The 11,279-nt window shown below is 54.8% G+C and overlaps 1 protein-coding gene across 1 annotated transcript; it reads left to right on the top strand.

The window, feature by feature from the left end:
* The first annotated feature begins 2,597 nt into the window (after window positions 1-2,597).
* On the top strand, window positions 2,598-9,944 carry LOC135403905 (keratin-associated protein 16-1-like). Its single transcript, XM_064638335.1, has 5 exons — window positions 2,598-2,896; window positions 7,387-7,403; window positions 9,016-9,333; window positions 9,381-9,664; window positions 9,750-9,944. Exons 1-5 carry the CDS (start codon window positions 2,598-2,600, stop codon window positions 9,942-9,944), a joined length of 1,113 nt encoding a protein of 370 aa, XP_064494405.1.
* The last annotated feature ends 1,335 nt before the right edge of the window (window positions 9,945-11,279 follow it).

Here is an 11,279-nt window from a genome sequence, read left to right as displayed (position 1 = left end):
GCTGGAATGGGCAGGGATGCACCAGGGGGATTTACTGATCTGATAAACACACAAAATTTCTCTTTCCCTCTCCCAAACCAGGCTTGGGAATCCTGGGGGGTCGATGAGGTGCTGCCGTCCACCAGGATGGGAGAACCAAGAGCAGGGTTGGTTCCTGGGGTTCCCCAGGGGTTCCTGGGGTTCCTCGTGTCAGCTGGGATTTCCCAACCCCCCCGTAGGAAAGCAGAGTTTCACACTAATTGAGGAGTCAAGGAGGAATTGCTGACGAGCAGAGCTGTCAAATCAAGGGCTGTCACCGCTGCCTGACAGGACTTGTCCACGTTCTGTTGCAAGATCTCAGCCCCAGCAGCTCCCCCGTGCTCCACTTTCTGAGTGGGGCTGGGAACCCCAGGGATCTGGGATGTGTTACATAAACACCAGGGATAAACATCACAGGGGGGGAAAATGAGACACAGGGTGATCAAAGGGTCCCTGGGGCTGGAAAACCCCCCAGTCATTGACAGAGGACACTCTGCTCAGAGCTCTCTCCTCCTGTTGGTGCTTCTGTGTCTCTTCCTCCCAATAAACCAGGGGTTTAAATCCGGGAACACCACTGTGGTTTGCCTGAAAAAACCAGCCCTTGCCACTCTTAAGACTCTCTTATTTTGTTTTAGATTAAAGCACCTTTCCATGCTCTACATGCAGCCTTTCCACACCCAGAATTATTGGGGTTTTCTCCTCAGATGGTGCCTCCAGGACAAGAGCTGTGTGTCCTGCTGGAATGTTGCAGCTCTCCTGAAAGGCGGCAAAAGGAGAATTATGATGACAAAGTCACTCCTTGCTCTCACATGGTGCTTCCTGGTGCTTTCTTGGGTGCCAAAGGACATCCAAGGAATGAATTTGTTTAAACCCTCCTGTGGGGAGTTCCTTGGGTGGGTGTTAAACAGGGGAAAAAAAATGACCTTTCCCATCCAAGGAGACAGAAAGAGGAAATGTGCCGTTTTCCCAGTCCTGCACAATTCTGAACTCCAAGGACAGAAAATATTTCCCCTGACAAAACCAAACTGGTGTTTTTAAGGAAAACCTGGTGCCTTTACCCCCCCAAGCCAACCGAGCTCAGTCTGGGAGTCAAACGAGGTCAGGGAAGGGCCCCAGTCCCAAAATTCATACAAAAACTATTTCAGGATTAAAGTGAGACAAAGGGTGTGTTGCACACTCTGGATGATGTGCAGCTGATTTACTAATCATTCCCACCTATCAGAGCAATTATTACAATTAGAAGGAGCTTATACAGCAAAACTTGTGCCTGGTTAAGTGCTGGGTCCCCAAGCGTGTGGCAGGTCCTGGCAGGGTATAAAAACCCCGAGTTCCCTCCAGGTTCCACAGCAGCTCCTCTCTCCAGTTTGGTTTCCTCAGCGAGCCCGGTGAGTTCTGTGCCTCTGTGTTCCTTTATTTTAATTGGGGTGTCGTTATTGGGGTTTAATTTGGGAAATAATTCAGTGTCAGTGCTCAGCAATGAGCAGCAATGTGGTCTTGGAGGTCTTTTCCAACCCAAATATTCTGTGATTCTGTGATTGTTCTGTCTCTCAGGCAGGGAAGGTTCTTGCAGCCAGTCACAGCAATCACTGGCAGATGCAGGTCCTCAAATGTGAGCCTGTGTCCTTCCAAACCACAGAGGGAAAGTGTCAATTAAACCCTGATTGTTTGATGAGGAGGTCACAGCCCAACAACTCACAGCTGGGCTTTTACTCAGAATGGAGCAAAGCTGGAGTGAAGCTCTCTCCTCAAGTGTTTATCTATTTATAAATAAATATTTATGAGACGATTTATAAGACAATAATATTTATAAGACAATATTTATAAGACAATAATTTATAAGACAATATTTATAAGACAATAATTCCTTCTGTCAGGAAACTATAAACTGGATCACTGTGGTGGCTGTGAAGGCTCAGAGCTGTGAATACATTTAAATTTAAATTTAAATTTACCCCTTTGCTGTGCTGCAGGTTTATTTCCATCCCAAAAGGTGTCTCCAGGACAGCTTGGGAGCAGCAGATGCTCCTCACCTGGGTCAATTCAATATTGCCCACTACCCCCATCAGATGTAAATGAATGTTCTGATCCTACAAAATCCCAAAGAGGAGCTGCTTCCAAGGGCACCTGGAGCTTGGCTCTGCCCTCCACGATTCCCAGCAATGCCAGAGCAGCAAAAACTTGGGGAAAATGCCCTTTAAAACTGAGAGCCTGTTAAATATCTGCATTTTAGACACAGCTGATGAATTGTGGGACGGGGTTTCCTCAGGCACTGGGATCAGTTCAATATTGTCCCTTTACCTCCCCCATGTGTGTGTTGTGATCCAAAGGAACCCCGAAGATGAGCTGCTTCCAAAGGCCCGTGGAGCTTGGCTCTGCCCTCCCCGACTCCCAGCACTGCTGGAGCAGCAGGAACTTTGGGCAAAGGCAGCAGAGGGACAAACCTGACCCTTCCCAAACCCTCCTTTCCCCTTTGTTTTCCTGCTGCTGAAGGACACCAGAGCCAGGTTTGCTCTTCCCCCTGGCCCTTGGGGTGCTGAGCTGGTGCTTCCCGTGCCCTGCAGGTCCCTCTGCAGCCCGAGATGTCCTCAGGAGCTCTGCTGAGCAGCGGCTGCTCGTCCCCCTGCCAGGTGACCTGCCCAGAGCCCTACGTGGACGCCTGCAACCAGCCCTGTGTCACCTCCTGCGGGGACTCCCGGGCCGTGATCTACCCCCCTCCCGTGGTCCTCACCTTCCCAGGGCCCATCCTGAGCTCCTGCCCCCAGGAGAGCCTGGTGGGCACCGTGCTGCCCAGCCCAGCGGGGGCAACTTCGGGGGCTCCGGGGGCGACTTCGGGGGCTCCGGGGGCAACTTTGGGGGCTCCTATGGAGGAGGAAGTTCCGTGGGGGGAATTGGGGGCTCCTATGGAGGAGGGAGTTATGGGGGGGGAATTGGGGGCTCCTATGGGGCAGCTCCTTGGGGGGAATTGGGGGCTCCTATGGGGGCAGCTCCATAGGGGGGATTGGGGGCTCCTATGGGGGCAGCTCCTTGGGGGGAGTGGGTGGATCCTATGGAGGGGGCAGCTCCTCTGGGGGGGGCTTTGGGGGCTCCTATGGAGGGGGTAGGTCCTTTGGGGGCTCCTATGGAGGCAGGAGGTCCTTTGGGGGCTCCTATGGGGGCAGAAGGTCCTTTGGCTCCAGCTCCTATGGGGGGGGCTTTGGGGGCTCCTGCGGCGGGGCAGCTCCTACGGGGGGGGTTCCTATGGGGGGGGCAGCTCCTACGGGGGTTCCCGGGGCTTTGGGGGAGGAAACTGTGGCTCCTTTTCCTTCTGAGGAGCCCCCCCTGTGCCCTGGCAGCAGCCCTGGGCTGTGCTGAGCTCCGGGGCAGCTGCAGTGCCGGGGATGTGCCCGGGATGGACTTTGCTGGTCCCGGTGGAGCTGCAGCACTTCCAGCTCCTGGGCCAGCTCCTGTGTGCTGTGGGACTGCATTCCCCACACCTGCCCTGGGCTTCCCTGTCATTAAAGTTCTGTTGCATTCAAACTCAATCTGTGGCGTTTTTTCCTTGTAACTCGTTTTTTCAAGGAATATTTTCCTGTGTAATTCAGCAACTGAGGAAGATTTGAGGGTCCTGGTGGAGAATCAGAATCTTGAGGGTCCTGGTGGAGGATCAGGCCCCTTTATCACATTGCAGCACTGGGTTTGAGTGGGGGAACAGTGTGTTTTGCACCACATCCCTCTAAATAGCCAGTACTAAATAGTGGGATTTCCTACCGGTGTCCCCTGGCAAGGAATCAAATGGGAAAATCATCTGCTGCCTTCCTGGGCACATGACCCGGTGTCAGACCCCTTCCTCCCCAAAGCAGGATCCTGCAGTGTCAGTTTGAGCTGGAGCATCATAATTCTGCCACCTGAAGGCCTCTGGTTTGCAGATTTTCCCGAGGGAACCCCTGAACATTTGGGGTTCTGTGCTCAGGGGGCCTCCAGCTCTGCCTGGGCTCGGTGCTCCCTCTGCCCCCTCACTGCCAGGAGGACACTCTCCCATGAGAACATGACTCAGCCCCTGGATGTGGAAGGACAACCCTGCTGAGGAACGTGGAGTGTCCGTGAGAGCTGAGGGGGGAGAGGAGAACAGACAGAAACACAGAGACAACCAGTGGGATTTCCCAGATAATCATCTTTTTAAGCCCTTGGCCTTGGTTTTGAGGAATTACAGGATCACTGAGGCTGGAAAAGGCCTCCCAGCCCTTTCCCTTCTCCAGCCTCCCCAACAATTCACGTTCATTTCCCTGTTCACAAACCCATTTCTCACTTCCCCAGTTTGAAGCCTGAAATCCTTCCCCAGCAGTGATTCTACAATAACCTCCTCATCTCTGGATTTTATACGTGGAAATGAATAAATACAGGCAGGAGAATAAATGAATTTACGTGTGTGAAAGTGGGACTTGCTCCAAAGCTCCCTCTGGAGCTGCCCTGGGGAGGGCACCTCGTGCCAGGGGGTGGGAGAGGCTCTTCCTCCAGCCCTGCTCCTGCCAGGGGGCTCTGTGGGAAGTGCCTGAGGCAGAAACAGGGCAAAGGAGGAACATCTGTGGCTGGAAATGCATTTCAGGTGGGATAAAAGCCACGGGAGGGGAGCTGAGGGCACAGGGGGAGTCACCCTGGCAGGGCTGGAGCTGCTGAAAGGGGCTGGAGAGGATGCCCAGTCACCCCTCACCTACCCAAAACTGCCAGAGAACAAACCCTGTTCCCCTGCCCAGGGAGCACCTGGAGCTGCTGGAGCCACTGCAGAGGGGCTGAGCAGAGGGATGGAGCAGCTCTGCTGGCAGGAAAGGCTGGGAAAATTGGGATTGCTCAGCCTGGAGAAGAGAAGCTTTGGGGTGACACAGTTGTGGCCTTGCAGGACCTGAAGGGGCTGCAGGGAAAATAAAGAGACTATTTCCAAGGGCCTGCAGTGCCAGGACGAGGGGAAATGGCTTCACACACAGAGGGGAGGCTTAGATGGGATAGTGGGAATAAATCCTTCCCTGGGAGGGTGGGGAGGCCCTGGCACAGGCTGCCCAGAGAAGCTGTGGCTGCCCCTGGATCCCTGGAAGTGCCCAAGGGCAGGTTGGATCAACCTGGGATGGTGGGAGGTGTCCCTGCCCAGGGCAGGGGGTGGCACTGGGTGATCTTTCAGGTCCCTTCCAACCCAAAGCATTCCATGATTCCATGATTCCATCCCAGTCCTCTCTCAGGGCATCTCCCCTCCCCTGCACAGCCCCATGAGGGCTCTGGGGGGGAGGCAGGTCTGGGTGACACCCTGACCATGGGACCCTGCACCTGAACCCCCTGAGCCCTTCCTGGGGCCATTTCCCTCCTTTCTGCACACACCCAACACTTTTTTTGCCTATTTTTGTCGTGATTTCTGTGCTCTCAACCCCCCTCCTGGAAACCAAAGCGACTCTGGAGGCTCCCAGGGCAGGAGCACTTACTGCAACTGTTCTGAGGAAATGCTTTTGGATGGTTTTGCAAACACCCACTAATATTTTACATATGCAAAGTGCTGTGGCTCTCTGATGTCTAATGACAGGCTGAACTGCCCGGGACTGAATCATAGCGTGGCTGGGACATAAATGTGTCAGGGCCAGGCACTGATCCCTGAGTCAGAGGGTGAGGAACCCTTGGGGAATGGGGAGCCCCTTGGGTCTGGGCATTACAAACCAGCCTGGTGTTTGTTATCCCCATGATATTATTGAAATCAGGCTGGCCAGGCATCCACCTCCCCAAACCAGGCCATATTTGGCCATTTAAATGGGATTTAAATGGGATTTAAGTGGGACTGTGCTTCTCTCACCTGAGGGGGCCGGGGTTGAGCTCCCGGGTGCTGCTTCATCACAGCAGGTCAAGTGGGGCCAAGGCTGGGGCTGCAACTCTCAGGGCTCTGTGTCTGAAGGTGTCCTGAGAAACCCCCAATAAATCAACTGTTCCTCTTTCCCTGGTTCTCCCTGTGTTGAGCAGGGAATGGGCAGCGCTGGTGGCGTGGAGGGACCTCGTGCTGGACTGGGGCTGCAGCTCCCACACCAATCCTGCTGCTGTTTTACATCCCAGAATCCCAAATAGCCATGGAGGGACCTCGTGCTGGGCTGGGGCTGCAGCTGCCACACAAATCCTTCCTGGTGCTGTTTTATATCCCAGAATAGCCATGGAGGCACCTTGTGCTGGACTGGGGCTGCAGCTCCCACACCAATCCTGCTGCTGTTTTACATCCCAGAATCCCAAATAGCCGTGGAGGGACCTCGTGCTGGGCTGGGGCTGCAGCTGCCACACCAATCCTGCTGCTGTTTTATATCCAGAATCCCAGAATAACAGAGGAGGAGGCACCTTGTGCTGGGCTGGGGCTGCAGCTGCCACACCAGTCCTGGTGATGTTTGATATCCCAGAATAGCAGAGGAGAAACCTCGTGCTGGGCTGGGGCTGCAGCTGCCACACCAATCCTGCTGCTGTTTTATATCCCAGAATCCCAGAATAACAGAGGAGGAACCTCGTGCTGGGCTGGGGCTGCAGCTGCCACACCAGTCCTGGTGATGTTTGATATCCCAGAATCCCAAATAGCCATGGAGGCACCTTGTGCTGGGCTGGGGCTGCAGCTCCCACACCAATCCTGCTGCTGTTTTACATCCCAGAATCCCAAATAGCCGTGGAGGCACCTCTGGAGATCACCCAGGGCAGGGTCACCCAGAGCAGGTGCCACGGGGACACGTCCAGGTGGGTTTGGGATGTCTCCAGGGAGGGCCATTCCAAGCCTTTCCCGGGCAGCTCTTCCACCCTCCGTGGCCAGAAGTTCTTCCTCACCCTGAGGTGGAACTTGCTGTGTTTGATTTTACGGCCCCAGACCCGGGACCTGCCGTGTTTTGGAGTGCCAGCTGAGGAGCCAGGGCTGTCTCTGGGAGGCAATTTGGACACCCCAGTCATGCAGTGACTGCAGGCCCTGTAAACACGTCCTAACAAGAGCAGCCACACACTCAGGCCTAATGTCAGGGTTGGCTCCTCTGCATTCTTGGGGGCCGGGACGTTGAGCCAGGAAAACAAAGCCCTGTTTTTAAGGGCTGGCAGGGACAGCCCTGGGAGCTCTGGGTGGCTCAGAGCCCAGACCAGGCTCCACTGAGCCGGGCTCAGCTCCACTAAAGCCGGGCTTTAACGGGCTCCTTCCACCCCAGCAGAGCCCCAGGACGGGGTTTGGGGCTCAAAACTGGGAAAAGAGAGGAATCCAGGGACAGGGAGTCACGTGCTGGCCAGGACGGGGTAATCAACAAAACAGCCGGCAAAGCCGCCCAATTACTGTAATTAACCTCCAAATTGGGTCTGGGGAGTAATGGAGCCTTAATGCCCAAATATGACGTTGTTTTCTTGCATCAGCCTGGTGGTCCAGGCGGGTATATAAAACCATTCCTGCCTCAGAAACCTTCCAGCAGGTTCTCTTGGCTTCTCCTCGCTGAACTGAGTAAGTTGGATTCTGATATCGTTTTTTTTTCCCCCCTAAAACAAAATAAAATTTAAAAATTTGTGATTTTGGAAACGTTCACGTTTAAATTCGGGCCGGATTTCGGCTTCGTGTTCTGTGGTTCTGTGCAGTGCTCAGGAGCTTATTTTCCTGAAAGAGCCATTTGCTAATTATTCATTCAGATTGAGGTGTGTAAAACTGCATTTGAATTCTAGATGGTATCAAAACATCTATTTCCACTGCTTGATGGAAATTTAATGTAGATGGCCTTTAAATAGCCTTAAACTATCTCAGCCAGCAATCCCCACCCGGTGGGGTGGTTCTGACCTTGTGGCTCCTGATCTTTATCTGATTTTGGGCAGAGATGTTGTGTAAATATTGGCCCAGGCTGCAGAAATACTGAGGCAGTTGCAGTCACCTTTGGGATGGGAGCTTGGGAAGCTGCTTTGGGTGGGTTTATTCTGTTTATGCAAAGCAGTGGTGATATGAAAACACTGCCCGGGCTGTGTGGGAATGTTTTATCCACCGGGAACTTCGTGTTTTGTGTTTGGGTTTCACTCCTCCTTTTCCCCTGGGTCGAGTCAAGAGCACAGAATGAATTGTTGCAGGAGGTTTAGAGGGTGGAACCCGAAGAGAGTGGCTGGATTAGGGTTTAGGGTCAGGAGGAGTTTGAGGGAATGATGGATATTTTGACATTGTGTCTAGAAAAAGAAAACAGAAGTTGCTTGAGTCAGACTCAGCCCCACCCAGGCTTTTCCAACATGCAGCAGTCAGACAATAAATAATCATCTTGGCTGAAACCAAAATATTTCACTTAATCTCAAACAACAGATTAAGAGGCTCCTTCATGTGGTGCTTTGAGCTGGAATTTGGTTACATTTAAATGGCAACTTGAAATGTAGTTCTATTTTATTTCCCAAATCACCTCCCCACCCTTCGACTTATTTCAAAAGACTGAAAAAGGTGCAGAATTCAGCCCGGGTTCGTGAACGGTTTTACTCCCTCTGAAATTTAAATTCAGGGACCTGCTGCCGGGTTTTTGCCGAGTTTCAGCTTTTTCCTTGTGATCCTGCAGGAGTTTATTTGTTTAATTTTCTGAGTGAGCTCGATGCTAAACCTCTGTGTCAAAGTCACCTGTTGCAAAGTGACTGCAGCAAACCCAGAGTTATTTATACCCTTCTGGGGTCCATTCCCTCACAGGGAGAGAGGATATTCCTCTTTCTGTCTTTTGTCTGCTCAGCCCAGACTGTGCAAATTCAACCCAGTGAAATGTTTCGTGCTTCCCATTCCTGAACCCTCGGTGCTGTGTGACCCCAAATTCACTGACCTCCCCCTCCAAATCCCGGAGGAGAGGGCAGATGTTTCTCCTCTCAGAGCAACCCCGCAGAGGTGCTTTGGTGCCCGCAGGGAGGATTTTGGGCACTGGGGGTTCACAGAGGAGAGCAGAGCAGAGCAGAGCAGGGCGGTCACCGCGTTACCTCCCCCGTCCCGTCTCTCGGGTGTCCATCCCTTTGCTTTCCCGTGTGTGTGTTCCCTCCCCGCAGGTCGGCGGCGCAGCCCCAGGATGTCCTGTGAGAAATCCGTGTGCGTGGAGCCGTGTCCGTGCCCCTGCCCCTGCCCCGGGCAGTGCCCGGACCCGCGGGCGGCCGCCTGCACCGAGCCCTGTGTCATCGCCTGCCCCGACTCGCGGGTCATCATCTTCCCGCCGCCCGTGGTGGTGACGTTCCCGGGGCCCATCCTCACCACCTACCCCCAGGACACCGTGCTGGGCTCCTCGGAGTCGGCCGAGCTGGCGGGAGCGCTGGAGTCGGGCGTGGCCGTGGGGGGGTCGCAGAAGGGGCTGGAGTGCCTCGAGTCCTGCTGTGCCCCCAAGTTTGGCACTAAGTGTGAGCCCGTGTGCGTCCCGCAGTGTGCCCCGTGCCCTCCACCGTGTGCCCCGTGTGCTCCGTGTGCCCCGTGTGCTCCGTGTGCTCCGTGTGCTCCACCGTGTGCTCCGTGTGCCCCGTGTGCTCCGTGTGCTCCACCGTGCACCACCAAGTGTGCTCCGCCCTGTGCCACCCCCTGTGCCACCAAGTGCGCTCCACCTTGTGCCACCCCGTGTGCCACCCCCTGTGCCACCAAGTGCGCTCCACCGTGTGCCACCCCCTGTGCCACCAAGTGCGCTCCACCGTGTGCCACCCCCTGTGCCACCAAGTGTGCTCCACCGTGTGCTCCACCGTGTGCCACCCCCTGCACCACCAAGTGCCCCCCGCCTTGTGCCACCCCCTGTGCCCCCAAGTGCCCCCCGCCGTGCCCCGCGCCCTGTGCCACCGCCGCCTGTGCCACCAAGTGTGTCACCAAGTGTGTCCCCGCCTGCAGCACCCCCTGCGCTCCCCAGTGCCCCACCAAGTGCGTGCCCGAGCGCTCCTACACCTACTCCACCCGCTGGAAGCACCCCTGCCAGAGGGGCATCTGCAAGAAGGTCAAGGCTTAAGGAAACAAGGGAAGAAGCGAAGGAACACGGAATGGGACCGACAGGACACGACAGGACACGACAGGACACGGCAGGACACGGCAGGACACGACAGGACACCCCAGAGGGAAGCGACGCTGGACACCAGGACCCCGCGTTAACTCCCCGTAGTGCTTTAGCTTAGATTTCTTTTCTTCTCCTGGCTTTGCATCTTGGGCCTGTGCTTTTAACTCCCTCTCCCCAGTCTGACGCTGAGCAGGGCTTTGGGAAGGAAGGGATTTGGTTTGGAACAGCAGGGCTTTGGTCTGGAGTGGCAGGGATCTGAAGGGGACTCGGCAAGTGCGAGGGAAGGGAACGTCGCGAGGAGACGGGTCACGCTGGAGGAACTGGGGGTTGGGTTTAGCTTTTCTTGGCTCTAGGGAAACTGCTCCTTCTAGTCTGCATCATCCTTTCTGCAAATGTTCACTCCCACTTTGCATTCACATTAAAATGCTCCTGCATCAAACCATTGGCCTTCTGAATCTCCTTTTGCCTCTGCTCCTTGGTGTCTCTCTCGGTCCCACTCAGCCTTGTTTAGACCAACAGGGGAGACTCTTCCTCCAGACACTCAACACCTGAGGCCCAGGTAAAGTTGAGGAGCTGGTTCTGCTCTCTGCCAAAAGGGGATGTCAGTCATGTGGTCCAGGAAAGCAGTGAAAGGTCTGATTCCCAGAGGAACCTGGTCCTGCCTTTTCTGGGTTAAACCCTCCAAATCCCAGCAAAATGTCTGGTTTAGAGTGTCCTGTTCTGGCTCATCACCAGCCCTGCTTGGAGACTTTCTTCTCTAGGAACCAGCTGCTCTTGTTTCTGCATCCCAGCTTTTCTGAGCTGCTTTTGCACAGGACTCTTTTCCACCTCCCCGTGGTGACAGTCAGGGCTGGACCTGAGCCCCAGTTGTGGTCTGAGCCCCAGTTCTGGTCTGAGCCCCAGTTCTGGGCAGAGCCCCAGTTCTGGGCAGAGCCCCAGTTCTGGTCTGAGCCCCAGTTGTGGGCAGAGCCCCAGTTCCAGCATCCCCCAGCTGGTGCCAGCAGTGGAGCCCTTTGGGCTGCTCAGGGCACCAGGGGTGTCCTGCTCCTGCCAAGCAGTTCCAGGTGGGGTTTTTATACCCAAGGTTGTGTTGATTCCATCCTTCCCTAATGGCTCCCCACACGTGTTTGCTCCCTGGGTGCCTCTGGAATTCCGTGTCACTCCTGCAATTACACCCACCCAGAAACATCCCAAGGCTTCCTGAGAACAAAGGGAGCCAGGATGCTTCCCAGCCACTCACTGATGTTACACCTGTACCGTGGGATGTTAATTTAGTGCTAATAGTATATT

Source organism: Pseudopipra pipra, chromosome 29, assembly GCF_036250125.1.
Source record: "Pseudopipra pipra isolate bDixPip1 chromosome 29, bDixPip1.hap1, whole genome shotgun sequence".
Lineage (NCBI taxonomy): Eukaryota > Metazoa > Chordata > Aves > Passeriformes > Pipridae > Pseudopipra > Pseudopipra pipra.
This window is presented reverse-complemented; position numbering and strand designations above follow the sequence as displayed.

Coding starts and splice junctions, on each gene's coding strand:
- LOC135403905 (XM_064638335.1), top strand. CDS start 2,598: ATGTCCTCAGGAGCTCTGCTGAGCAGCGGCTGCTCGTCCCCCTGCCAG. Junction 9,334..9,380: donor GGAGTGCCTCGAGTCCTGCT/GTGCCCCCAAGT, acceptor TGCGTCCCGCAG/TGTGCCCCGTGCCCTCCACC. Junction 9,665..9,749: donor GCCACCCCCTGTGCCACCAA/GTGTGCTCCACC, acceptor TGTGCCCCCAAG/TGCCCCCCGCCGTGCCCCGC.